A 14,576-nucleotide genomic window follows, 5' to 3' on the forward strand; every position below is an offset into this window, starting at 1 on the left:
TACTTAGAAAAAACACAAGAAATTATTTAAAATGGTTAATCCTGAATGAGGTATATCTTCGTTTGATCCTGAACTAGATAGATGATTTATGACTGGAGTTCCAGATTCACATGTGCCTAAGGGCATTTTCTTCGTTTGTCAATTAGAAGTATAGCACTCAGTCTTATAAAATGCGGGCAAAGAGCATGTACAACTACTCACATATCTATACAATTTATATAATGTGACTCTATATTGCCTTATGCAGTTCATAAACTGTTATCTAGATATATACATTTGAACGCTCATCCTGCTGCATAAAAATTTGTTCACTAATTGGCTAGATTTACACAGTGAAACTATTCACTACATGATTTATTTTTGGTTGCACGATATGAAATCATGTATGGTGATTTGAAAACCATGGGTTATGGCAAATTAAGTTGTGCAAATCAGTCAATTTTAGTTTATACAACAATTAAGGTTTAATATGCCATGGATTAGCACAATTTGTAAAATAGTTCACTGTGTATGTAAAGAGTCCTCAACTTGCAACTGATCGCTTAGTGATCATCTGAAGTTAAGACGGACACCCCCTCCAAGACACTTACAACCTAGTTATGAAGTTTGGATGACTACCCCACCTCCCAACAGTCACATGACCATATTTCTGGTGCTTGGCAACCAACCTACCTTTACAGCTGTTTACAGCATCCCACAGTCATATTTTGCTGAAAAATTCTGGTTTTGGGCAAAAATGACCCAGAATGAACAATGGATTCTCTTAACAACTGTGGTGTTTGCTTAACAACTGCTACAAAAAAAAATGTTGTAAAATTGTGTCAGTCCTGTGATGACCTACTTTATGACCATCACAACTTAAAACAACTTATGAATGAGCAGGCTCCATTATGGCTGTAAGTCAAGGACTACGTGTAATGCCTTCTTTCTGAGCTTCTGTAACATATATGAATGTTGCGGCATGTTAAGTTCCATGGATGCTCTCTCACTAAGACCAAGTTTCAGATTCAAAATTTCTTCTTCCCTACTTAAGTATCTAAACGGTTACTGAATATATCTCACCATTTACATTATTTTCCAGTTCTAATAAGCATACCTGGAATCACCTGATCAAAATAAATCCCTAGGAGTAGATACAGCATGCTATCAAGAGCCAATAGTGTAAGAGCAATGATTAGTGGATAAGGGCCATGGGTTAAATTTGAGAAAACAGCTCCGTGTTCAAAATCTTCCAGATGTATAACCTGCAAACAAATGTGAAAGTGCCACAGCATTAAAATGTTAAGAAAAAATTAACAAGTTACCTAATTCTAATTATAGAGAATAATGAAAGGAAAATCTCCCCCAAACTTAATTTAGATTGGAACCAGCAGCTACAAGCTAATGAATGATCAGAAAATCAGACCTCTACATTCATTAAATTTTCTCCTCTCCGAGCCTTCATCTCTGGTTTGCAGCTGGCATTACAACAGAAATTATGGCCATGGCAGCAAAAAGGAATATTGGGGAGTGTAGCAACATGAAATAAAGAGGCTATTATATTTTACATCTTTCTTATTTCAAACCAAAGGCTGCATTCACAGACACCCACTACTATTTTGATAATAAAACCTGGCTGAAACATGCATTGTGATGTTCTAATACAAATCCCATCCTTGGATACAAGAGGCTAGTCATAAGATTTACATCAGGATATCATGATATGTGCTCTACCGCTTGGCCCCTTTCCCTCCCACAGATGCCTATTATTATAATTTCAAATTGTTCTTATAATTTATGCTAATTTTCCCTCATTTGCTTCATCCCACTGCAACTGCATTCTGTTAAAGAAGTGTGCTGGGAAAAAAAATTTCTCCAGAGAACTCAATATATGGTTTAATATCATGATTCTGGCACATAAAATGAACTCTAAGCAGAGAGAAAAAAACAGAGTGAAAAAGTTTCCTGCTAAGAGGGACTAGCAGGAAAAAGAGTTTTGCAGCTTGAATTTATAGCAAAACTAAACTGACTGGAAGTGACATTTATATCAAAAGTGAATATTATAGCTCATGTAAAACTGTGCCTACATCTAAGGAAATACAAACTTATACAAACCACTGAACAGTAGGTTCACTGTGGTAATGCCATACATATACTGGCAGTATTTTGTATGAAAGCTTATGATATGAGATTAGTTCTTTCTGTTGAAATCAAATGCCAAGCCACAAATCTCTGTGCAAATGTTAATTAAGATGAAATTAGTGCACAGCTTTCAAGATTAACAAGACATACTTTTCATTTAAAAAATAAAATACCCGTTTGAATTGAGAAATCCATTAACAAACAAGTATTACATTTGCTGAATGTTTGAATCAAGGATATATGTGACATGTATCAAAGTAGAATAAAGTCCAGACAGCCACAAATAATAGTAACAAGCCAATAGAATGCTTTACTAACCTGTGCAACACCAACTAAAAATGTGCACTCACACAGTGGACTTAATGACCACACAAAGGATTTTGGGAAGTCTTGCAGCAGAACAATGGTCACACCTATAGCACCAAAAGCCACAGTCGTGAAATACTGTGCTGAGCCAGCATTTGATGATTTTTTAAAAAGTGACGTTAACATAAATGCAAAGGAAATCTAAAGAAAAATAGAAAACATGTTTCAGGGTACAAGAAATCTCACTTCAAAATGTCAAAATCAGATTTTTATATGCGGTCACCTATCTCAAAAGACAAAAAGTAATATCTATCTCACATCTCACACAGAACTTCCTACAGAGAGTACAGTGTGCCAATGTCTCCAACTTAATGACCTGCAAATGCGTTGGGACATTGTTTACAGCATGGTATCATTTCAGATACATTTCTGTGTATGCATATCTTATCCTTGAAAGAGAGATTGACCTATCATTTGAATTTTCAAACCTTCTATGCACTAAAATTATTGTGTTCCAAAGAGCACAATAATTATTAAACTATTAAAAACTTCCTCATTCTGGATGATACGATTATAAATTTAAAACATTAAACTGAGCAGTACTCAGAACTTAAACTGAGTACCAGTTCTAGTTCAGCTTCCTCCACTTCTTATACATCAGACATTACTGTTATTAACTAGCAGCCAAAATGTGAAGACTGGTATTTTTTTTTAGAAAGAATCAAATCAATGTCTCCCTACTGCAAGGCTTGGACTGCTATCTTAGATCACTCCTAATGGAGAAGCCTTAGTACTGGTGTAGGTGGATTGCACACTGAAATATCCACTCTCCTTAATGAAGAACTTTCCTGAGGAAATAGCTGGCTTTTTTCATAACTATGCAGTTATTATTGGAGAACTTCTTTGTTCAGCGAGGCTTAAACTCTTTTCTCTACACACATAATTTTAATATGGCTATGTTAGCACATTATGATGTTATTTGGAATATTATGATGCAATTTAGGTTTTTGGTTTATTTCGTTTATGGCTTGTCTGCTAAAAAAAAAAAATAAGTGACAGATTTTATTTTGCTTTTTCCAGCTTGACTGTCTAGTACAGGGGTAGGCAACCTTGGCTCTTTTATGACTTCAACTCCCAGAATTCCTGAGCCAGCATGGCTCAGCTTGGAAACCTCTCCCTTTCCCCTCAGCACGGCTGGCTCAGGAATTCTGGGAGTTGAAGTCCACCAGTCATAAAAGAGCCAAGGTTGCCTACCCCTGGTCTAGTACTACAAGGGAAGAAAATTCATCTATATAAATAATACATCATACTCATTTTGCTGTATAAATAAATTGCTATGATATTTTTGTTTCATATTTTGGACAAACTCTCAACCAAGTACTGTAATGGACCCTGCCCATTATGGCTGTAAGTAGTGACAGTCATAAAGCGGGTCACCCACATGACTGACACGATTTTTTTTGTAGCAGTTGTTAAGCAAATTCCACAGTTGTTAAATGAACCCATTTTTCACTATGGGGCATGTTTGCCAAAAACTTTAAGTAAATATTGTAAATGTGATGATAGGATGCTGCAAACAGCTGTAAATGTGGCCTGGTTGCCAAATCCCAAAATGCAGTCACATGACTGCAGGGGTGGTGATGGCCTTAGTTATCAGAATTGGGTGGTAAGTACCTTTTGGAGGAGGTCTATCATAACTTCAAATGGTCACTAAGTGACCAGTCCTTAGTCAAAGATTACCTGTAAGATTACTGAATCCTTTGCAATCCTCATTTCTTAACGGAATGGGTTTTTCATGAATGGGCAATACGTAGCAATGGGGCGTTATCCTTAGGACTGTGAAATTCTTTGGAATTGACTTCAAAAAGTTGTTTCAAAGTGTACAGGGATATGAATATAGACCTATCTATATTTCTTTGAAACAGCCAGGGCTTTTCCCAGAATTATGTGGTAGCCACAGAAGACAGTCCCGGGTTCCTGAGTTGTGAATATCTGCTATATTCTCATTCCCACGTGTTTCAAAGCAACTTTTCTGATTATTTGTTGAGTATTGCACAGCAAGAATATAATACTGTTCCCGTTGTGGCAGAATACTTATGGGTGATTTGGATTTTTATCCATTTTCCTGTGCTGTTCTTTGTTTACAGCAATGGATATGCCAGAACTGTGCAAGTTCCTGATATATATCTCAGATGTAAATGTCTGTATTGCTGGCTACCTTTGTGAAAAGATCCTAGAATTATTCCGTAGGAACATCAACAGCTAAGTGAACTCACACTTGTTAACATAGTATCCACAACAGAATGACAAGGAGTTGCATACACACACAAATACACACACACACACACACGCACACACTTACGGAGGATATTCCATATAGGAAAAAAAGAAGAAATATCACAAAGCTGCTACTTTGAGGAAAGAGTGAAGAAAATGTTGCAATGACGGACATGAGAAAGGACATAACAAATATCAGGCTGGAGTATAGTAAGACCCAAGACAGCCTAGAAAAAAGAAGCACAAAACAAAGATTCATGAATTTAAAGTAACCTGTGCAAATTATTAATTTGAAAGAAAATATTTAGGGCAATGAAGAGGGCCAGCACTTCCAGAAGTTCTTATATGAAATAAGTAAAGCGAAGAAACATAGAACTGTAGCAGATAGTATAACAGTACAAAATAATTGCTGTGTGTATTTTTTGTAACATATTAGGTTAATTAAATTTCAGAAGAAGATAGTTTTCTATTAAGAAATGGCTATTAATGGGTAGAAAATAATTAATATTAGATTAACTTACACAGGGCTTTTTTTCTCATAGAACGCCCAGAACGGAGTTCTGGTACCTTTTTTGGATGGAACTTTATAGGGTAGGCAAGGTGGGTTGTATGACGTGTATGACTTCCGGCGCCTTTTTTTTTTTTTAGAAAAAAAGCACTGAACTTACGGGTTTTTTAGTTGAAGGAATATAATTATTCACAAACATTATTTTAGTGAAAAGGTTGTACTATTCCAAATTGCTTTAAAACTCATCTAAAAATTACTGTTGAATCTGAGATTTCTAGTTCTAGTTTTGCCTTGGGCACAAAGTCAGATGGGTGATCTTGGGCCAGTGACTTTCTCCCAGCCCTAAGAAGAAGCCAATGGCCAAGTACTTCTGAAAAACCTTGCCAAGAAAACTGCAGGGACTTGTCCAGGTAATCTCCATGAATCGGACACAATTAACAAGAAAAAAAAATATTAGCCACCCAACACCAATTTAGAAAACTATTTTTTAAAAAACTATACAATCAGTGCAAGAACATATTTAAATTATCTCTGGTTTGTCCCTCAGTGACTAGTTACTTTGAAACTGAGGTCTTGTTACAGTTGCTTAAATGTTCCTCCAGCAAATTAGTCAAACTAGGTTTAACATTTCTTCTGTACTCTGCAGAATGCTACTTCTCAAGTTGTTTCATCTGCTTTCATTCCATTCGCACTCTGAAATTTTTATAGAATAGCAATAACATTTGAAAATAGAAATTTTATTTAATTTAACATTAAAAACAACTGTAGAACTGAAAAAAATGGATAAGGAAGAAGCAGGAAGCAAACACGGAAAAATGGGAAAGGTGAAATGAAATAAATCAGAATGGGATTGTAAACATGTACTGAGGATGAAAGAAGCCTAGGCTTTAGTTTCCATGGTTTCATGAAAACTAGCAGCATGGATTGAAGATATCAGAACAATAGAGCTAGTCCACAATTGGGATCGGCAACTCTATCGCTAAAAACTGCAGTCACTAAATGAAGAATCACATGACTACATCAGTTTTACAATGTCACTTCTGCTACCATCATTAAGAGAATCACCATGGTTAAGTCAGACATCATATGTCTGTGACTTATGATTTCACTTCCAACTTCTCCATTAATTTTGCTTACTGAAAGCTGGTTGGGAAGATTGGCAACCCACATGACCAATGCTGTGACAGTTATAAATGCATGACAGTTTTAAAGCACCTGAATGGTAATTAGGTCACTGTGGGATGCTGTGACAGCCCTAAATGTGAAGAGTGATCACAAAGTTGCTTCTTTTTCCAACTGTTACAACTTCAAAGGTTTGCTAAACAAGGCAGACGGAAAGTGAATACTACATGTACTTTGGATAGCTAGTTCAAAGACATATAGAAAAAAAATTAGGCAAAGAATTAAATTGGAAAGATGCTGATTCCAGGAAAACCTGTTGTCAATTAGTTTTTGAATTTGTTACTCCACAATGTTTTAAATGAGCCTGATTTAAATTACAGAGAATTATATTATGGCATTACAAATGATGAAGAGTATCTGCACTTTAAAATCCCTCATTGTGTCCTACAACATAAATGCTTTGTTGTTCCTGCCTTTAAGCACTGTGGTACAACTACTTTTATATGGAGGTGATCATCACAAGGTGTAGATACGATTGTGTAACTATATAGTAAAAAGAATGTAATAGTGTTAAATAAATGTAGTCATGCTCAAAAAGGATATACTTTTGTGTAAGAAAACCTGAAGTACAGATTAGGATGTTTCTCTCATGATCTTTAGCAGCTTTGCACAAGCAAAAAAATGTCAGTATATCTAGCATCACATTTCAAGAAAAAAATTACTTTTCTTAAACTACTATTTCTGAACATTTTTTTCTGTTTTGGCCTATGTCTGAATTTTATATTGTTCTAAATAGCATTAATAAGATAGATTTAATTGATATAATCATTAACCATATCTACTCTATGTTAACAAACATTATTTTAAAACAGTAACTGTTAACTGAAAAGAACTGATTCCCATTTGATAGCTAAACACAAAGGAAAATCTCCAGTTGTTGAAAATTATTTAATGTATTTGGAAAAAAATATAAATAGTAGATAAGATTTAAAAAAAGATAAAAACACAGAAATAACTTACAAACAATAATATGACAACACAATCTATAACATGTACATCCATCCATACTCATTCAAAGCAGATTCTATTTTTTTTATACTAACATTGTCCAGAGCATTATATTTAATGAGAAAAACTGTTACACTCTAATGTTCCAGTCTACATGTGAAAAGTATTGGAGAAGATATTTTAGTTTACATTTGAGATTTTTGAAAGGGAAACAGTATGCCAGTTGGGTGACTTTGGGCCAGTCCCTCTCTCTCTCAGCCCAAACCACCTCACAGAGTTTTTGTTATTGGGGAAAATAGGAGGAGGAAAGAGTATTAGGTATCTTCACTGCCTTGAATTATTTATTTATTAAATAAACTCACATACCAAAATGCCGTGTCTTGAAGTCCCATTACTATCAAAAATTCTTTCAGTTTCTTTTCTTTTTCTGTCATGATGTGGATGGTCAAATAATATCCAAATGGTGAAAAAGCAATCACTAAATAAATCAGAATGACTCCACGAAAAAAATAATCAATTTCCACTGCAGCAGATTTCCCCATTAAGACAACTTCTGTTTCCTCCAGGCCTTTCAAAATGGAATGATTGGTCTTAAACTTAGGGGGGGAAATGGAAAGGTTAAAATAAGTTTAATATTACCAGAGGTCTTACAAATTGTTTCTGTTTTCAAAGTCAGAGATAAGCTTGAATAGGGAAAGGGGAAAATCCAGTCTTGGCCAAGTGAAAATCTGATCCTGACAGCATTTCTTCCTCCTGTCTACAACCCCCTATGCCAGTGATGGCGAACCTTATTTATCGCCGGGTGCCAGGTGGGCGTGGCCCACTAGGTGGGGATGGCTGTGATGGTCATGGCAGACTGTGTGGGTGTGGCCAAGGTGGGTGTGGTCACCTCAATGTTGCTCGTGGGGAGGGATGCCTGTGGGGCTGGGCAGGGTTGGGGGAGATCCAGGGGGTCTCTGGCAGGTAGGGCGGTGGGCAGGAGGCTCGTCCTGAGGGATGAGGCGAGGCAAGGCGAGATAGGGTGGGGGTGCCATTGTTGCAGGGCAAGGCGGGGCCGGGGCCGGGGTGGTGGCTGCTTGACACCATCGGCCCCCACACACAAAGGCCAGCAAGCGCATGGGGGCCAACCGTGTCCATCAGCAGCCACAGCCTGCCGGCCCCTTGACCGGTGCATTCTGTGGCTCTGCAGGCTGCCGCCAGCAGTTCAGAGAAGCTGCCTCTGAGCTGGACGGATAGCCGACAGCTGAGGAGGCAATGCAGTGGGTCATGCCCGGGAAAAGGAGAGCATGCGAGGCCAGGAGGGATGGGACAGAGGGGAGGGAAATCAGCCGTGCTGGGATGCATCCGGCCATGTGGGACCTCGGTGAGTTAGCGGGTACCTGGTTGAAGAGGGACGGTTGCCATCTCTGGGGCATGGCGCGTGTGCCCACAGAGAGGGCTCTGAGTGCCGCCTCTGGCACGTGTGCCATAGGTTCGCCACCACTGCCCTATGCTTTTCCAGATCTGTTATTCAGGATTCCCCAACTAGCAGCTGAAGTTAAAAAAAAATGAACAGGAACATCAGTTACACGTTAACATAACTAATGAATGGGCTCAGCCCCACCTCCTGACCCCCAGGCCTGGTAAGGTTATACATGTTGTTGTGGGAGAGGGACAGCACTCTTTCCTTTTTCTATCAATGGAAGGATTACTATCAGTGAAAAAAATGTCTTAGATTTAATTAAACAATTTGCTTTGCCTAACATATGAAACTTAAAAGGATTATTTCATATCACCATGTTTCAGAGATTGATCTGCCTCAAAGTAGCCCATGTTGGAACTGTACAGCACAGTCAAACATCAAGAGATAACCATAAGAAATGTTTTGGGACATTTTGTATTATATCATAAAATACTTTATAATTTTTATGTTTTAAAATGTTTTATAAAATTTGTCAAAGTTCAATTTCTAAGAGTCATGAGTCCCAGATTTTGGACATACTTGATTAGTTAGCCCATTTGAAGTATCTTGGCTAAAAAAAGTTTGACCTATGCTCTATTTTGCCCAGCTACAGGTTACAGACCAAAGAGTTTTAGTAGCATACAGATATTAAAGTTATATAGAACAGTAACTTAATAGGACCAGTTCTTTCTTTGGAAATGGAAACAGATACATTATTAATTATTCACATTAAAAACTGAAACACTGTGAGTTTTATTAATTGTTTTGTAAGAGTCTGAGAATGCCTTGCTCTTCATGGAGAAATCCTAAGCTATATCCTGTCAGGTATGAATTAATGCTGTCAGTGTTTATATTTCACACTACGTACTAATGTGGTTTGTGTATATTTGGTTTAGTATGATATTTAATCTAAACCATTGTAAACCATATTTTCTTACTATTGATTGTGAATTTAATCAGCTACAATTTATTCAATTAATCACTTTAATAAATAGTGGCTGATGTGATATATTGTCAAAATTCAAGAAAAAAATCAGTACTTTTAAAAACTTCAAGTGTATAAAATTCTAAATTATTTTACATTTACTTCTATAATTGCTGCATCAATGCAGATCTGTAGTGCTGTAAATCCATGGTACCAGTATACTTCAGCTTCACACATTTCAGAAGGCTTCGAGCAACTAGCTATGGAAAAAACAAATTATATGAAAGAAAATATTAGCTTATTTTAATTGTTTAAATATGCTAAATCTTGGCTTTTTCTATTCTATATATTCAAATCCCAGCAATCTATGAACTCACTGTATATCCCTTATTCTATGTCATGGTGAGATGGACAAATGGTCCAATGGATCTATGGTGGCCAGCAATAATGCTAATCTCCAGAAATATAAAAGCATCTATTTAGTATGTTTACTCCTTTGATATGTCATCCCTTTCACCAAATTATTGGAATTTATATAATTTGCATGACCTAAAATCACATCCAATAGCTCCTACTACTATCACTACTGAACAGTTTTATTATCCAATTTTGTAGCATAAATTCCTTACATTCTTATTTCAACATTGCACAAAATTAGGCAAGATAAGTGCCCTATTTTTTTAAAAAAGCATATATATCTTATATACTTATACTTACTTGTTGATTCTAAATGGTTTGAAGATACTGGAATCATTTGTTGAGGAACTCTGAGATGGTAGGACATAGAATCCTTAAAAATTACACCTATAAACTTTTCTGGATTAAAAAGGCTGGCTTCTTTCATTTCTTGTTCACTTAAAAATTCTTGCACCTTTTTTCCTGCAAAATATTAAAAAGTTATTTTATAGTGATAGGTGTGCAGTACTATATGTTCAAATGTTCCACACATTTGTGAACCCAGCAAGATAATAAACTTTTCTATTTGTTCTTACTCACCAGGGATAATGACATTTGCAAACATTCTTAAAAACCAAACGATATTCACAAGATATTGCACTGCTATTATTAATCCTAGGATCTAACATCCAGCTTATACATCTTGTAAATTAGGAGTAAGAATCCAGTGTAATGCATGCAGCACTTTGCACTAGCCCAGTGATGGCGAACCTTTTAGAATCCGAGTGCCCAAACTGCAACCCAAAACCCACTTATGCATCGTCGAGTGCTGGGTGGGTATGGCCCATTGGGTGGGCGTGGCTGCAGTGGTAACGGCAGACTGGATGGGACTAAAAAGTTCAATCAATTCCAACTTTGCAATATCTTTTTTTTTCCTGCGAGAAGTTGAAATTGACTGATTGAACCTTTTTTTTTTTTGCATACGTCAGTGGAGGCCTAAAGCGAAAAGGTTTTATAAAAACCAGCTGAAGGCCTAGGACTGGGGTGACGGCGCGCGTGCCAACAGAGAGGGCTCTGAGTGCCACTTCTGGCACCTGTGCCATAGGTTCGCCACCACTGCACTAGCCCTTTCAAAGTCAAGCAATCAAAACTTGGTGGTGCTATCATTTTAGTTACCATTTTCAATTTAAAAAAAGCTGAAATAAGTGACAAACTTCTATAAGACTTAATGTACCATTTTTTCAACTTACAATCTTCCCAAACCTTTCAGAGAGCATTTTTTTTCTTACAATTGCAACATACCAATACTAAGAATGCAATAATACTCATTTTTAATGTGAAGAAAGTTAACATTAAAAAAATCTACCTAATTTAACCTACTTCTTATTTTTAAAAAGGGCATCATTCTGTTTTTATCCACAAATCTTGCACTGAATGATCCAACAATGAGCTTAGATACTATTTTGAAACAGTAAAGAGAATTCTATTCTTTCTTTGGGCTTTTTTGCATATTTAAATTGCCAAAATTTGAAAGCAAGTTTTTAAATTCTGTTTACATAGGAGAAAATAGATTTTCATGCAGGGATCATAACTGATTTGCCACTGAAGGGTTGGAACTTCCAAAATAAAAACAGTTTCATTTAAGACGAAATACCATACATATTCTCAGTACCTTCTGGGCAGAAATCTGAAAGCATTTTGTGCATGATTTTTCTTGTCACATTAGTTACTGGTGTGTAGCCCACAATAAACTCAGAAATACTTGTGCGATTTGTAGAATAAAGTACTGCATCTGGCATCCTGCCATGTCTTTTGTTTGGCTGGATCATGCTTATGATAATGAGCAAACCTAGTAAGGAAAGAGGGATGAGGATTTCCTGCATAGATGGAAAAAGTAAAAATAGAAATGATTAAAAAACAGTATTTTTCAATTATATCTGCAATAAAGTGCAGCACTCACAACCGTAGCTTTAAAAATAATCAAAAACATATTTTAAATGAAGCACAGATAAATGCACCCTAAAATCCACCTATTAGAAAACAGGTGGCATGGTAAGAGGGATTCATCAGAAAGCACCCATTTATAAGATAAGATAAGATAAGATAAGATAAGATAAGATAAGATAAGATAAGATGAGATGAGATGAGATGAGATGAGATGAGATGAGATGAGATGAGATGAGATGAGATAAGATAACCTTTATTGTCATTTTTATACTGTGGGCACAATGGCACACATCAAAAATGAAATTTAGTTGCCCGGTCTCAAAGTGAAACACATACATGACACACACCTAAACATACTATGAACAACATATGTATAGACCCACATCCCTACATATACGTAGCAAATAAATATTAAACACTGTCCATCTTGAATATATAACGGAAGGAGGAAGCTTGAGAGTTAGCAAGGTTAATGCTGTATGGAATGAAACTATGGCTGAATCTGGATGTTCTGCTTCAGATACCACGGAGCCTCCTCCCAGAAGGTAACAAGGAAAACAGGTCATGAAGAGGATGTATAGTGTCCCAGATAATCTTACGGACCCTGCTCAAGCAACGCTTCTGTGCTATGTCCTGGATGGGAGGGAGGGAACTGCCATTCTCACCACTCTCTGCACCGCCTTCCTCTCTGGAGCAGTGATGCCTCCAAACCAGAAGGCAAACTGATAAGGTTGCTCTCCACATCCTTCCCAAAGTCCCTGGAATATTTTATATCCTCCTGCTTGCCCATGCTTTATTTTTTTTCTGCAGAGTGCCTGGAGGCATTTTTGCAGGTGACTTTAAGCTAAAGTTGGAGGCATGAGTATTAGGCATGTCTGCTGCTTTTAGTTGACCAAACTATGTAAAAGATGGGATTAAAAATCTAATAACAATAATAGCAATCTGATTCCTTAAACTCAATTTTACAGAGAAACAAACAAGAATTAAGGGTATACATATATAATGTCAGCAGTGTCCCCAAGATAGCCCTGCCACAACCACTATTGTGGCTTTTGTGATCCTTCTGTGGATATAACTGATATGCACAACATTCAAAGTAGATTTCAAGATCTTTAAAATAACATTTTATAAGAGAAGTAAATGAATTAAATGAAATGAATTAAAAGCATACTTTAGCAAACAGGTTGGCTGAGCTGTTTTATTAGAACGATGACATTCAATTTGCATACTATGAATAAAGGAAAACCATGCATATGTGTTAGTTTGCCCATTAAAATCAGATGCCATCTTAAGTGCTGCTAATTTAAGTAGAAGCATCAAATTGCATTCTAAATAAGTTATGCTTATTATTTGCTTGAAAAGAAAAGTAATGATATTATTGAATGCCATGTTTCAAAGTCTTCCTTAAAGATGTTTCATAGACTTGTTCCTGGACCGGAGCATATTCAGAATATCACAAAATGCAACCTATATGGAAGATTTACTTCCAGGAAATGCCTCTCTATTTCTGTAATGGGCAGTTCAATAAGGACAGAGGAAAATAATCCAAAATGGTATATTACATCCCTACTCTGAGATGTATATATAACAGATGAGCAACTTTAGGTAAGTTTTGGATATTACATGCACTTATATGTATGAATGTGTGTGTGTGTGTCTGGGTGTGTAAATAAGGGTATTGACTGTTGAAGTAAATACCTAACATGCCATCTCATATATCAGAGTTGGACAATGCAATTAGCCTAGCAATCGGACTTAAAACAAAAGATTTTCCTGTTTAGATAGAGAATCCCTACACCCTTGAACAAAATGGGTGGCCAGCTCAATTTCATTAGTAAGTTGAGTTAATGCATGAGGGAATGAGTAAGTATGGGTGAAGAATCTTGGATTATAATTTGGCATCTTCATACTATAACTAGAGTGATTAAAAATTGATTTATATCAGCAGATATGAAGTTATTTTGTTACACCTGACATGGATGCTCATCCCCTTTAATTTTAGTTTGGTTCTTGAACCTTTATCTGTTTTATTTTTATAAGATATTATTGGTGTTATAGCAGTGAGCACCAAATATAAAATTTTCTTATATGTAGATAATATTTTGGATATTTAGTTGAAGTTATGCAACAATATAGTTTATATTCTAGGAACATTATGTGGAAAATATCTATTTTTTCCTTTTGGATAAAAATATATAGATTGCATTTTATTTTTAGTTTGCTTTATTAGTTTAGATTATATAAAACATTTGGAGTTCATTCCCCTAAAATATATCACAGTATGTGGAAATTATAATTGCAGTACATAGAAACTAGTGATTATTTAAAATAACCTTTGAATTTTGGGGCTAAGATTAATGTAATTAGATTAATCTATTTTAAAGAGGGATTCTAGTGTTAATTCCTATTACATATTTTACACAAATAAGCAAATTATTGAGAATGTTTTTGTGGCAAGGCAAGATTCTTTGGCTATTTTTGGCCAACGTGAGATTGATTTATGGTAGCTTTTGCTATATTATACG

General features: G+C 36.0%; 1 protein-coding gene across 1 annotated transcript in view; it reads right to left on the bottom strand.

The window, feature by feature from the left end:
- LOC107282568 (ATP-binding cassette sub-family A member 5) overlaps nt 1-14,576 on the bottom strand; it is a 49,551-nt gene that overhangs the window by 31,478 nt on the left and 3,497 nt on the right. The window contains exons 3-9 of the mRNA XM_015810363.1: nt 11,777-11,981; nt 10,422-10,587; nt 9,871-9,964; nt 7,709-7,938; nt 4,790-4,931; nt 2,440-2,628; nt 1,097-1,244 (exon numbers count right to left, since the gene is read on the bottom strand). Coding sequence (XP_015665849.1) covers nt 1,097-1,244; nt 2,440-2,628; nt 4,790-4,931; nt 7,709-7,938; nt 9,871-9,964; nt 10,422-10,587; nt 11,777-11,981 — 1,174 coding nt within the window. The remainder of the gene's footprint in view (nt 1-1,096; nt 1,245-2,439; nt 2,629-4,789; nt 4,932-7,708; nt 7,939-9,870; nt 9,965-10,421; nt 10,588-11,776; nt 11,982-14,576) is intronic.

The sequence above is a fragment of the Protobothrops mucrosquamatus genome, unplaced genomic scaffold, assembly GCF_001527695.2.
Source record: "Protobothrops mucrosquamatus isolate PMUCROS unplaced genomic scaffold, P.Mucros_1.0 scaffold9, whole genome shotgun sequence".
NCBI classification, from domain to species: Eukaryota; Metazoa; Chordata; class Lepidosauria; order Squamata; family Viperidae; genus Protobothrops; species Protobothrops mucrosquamatus.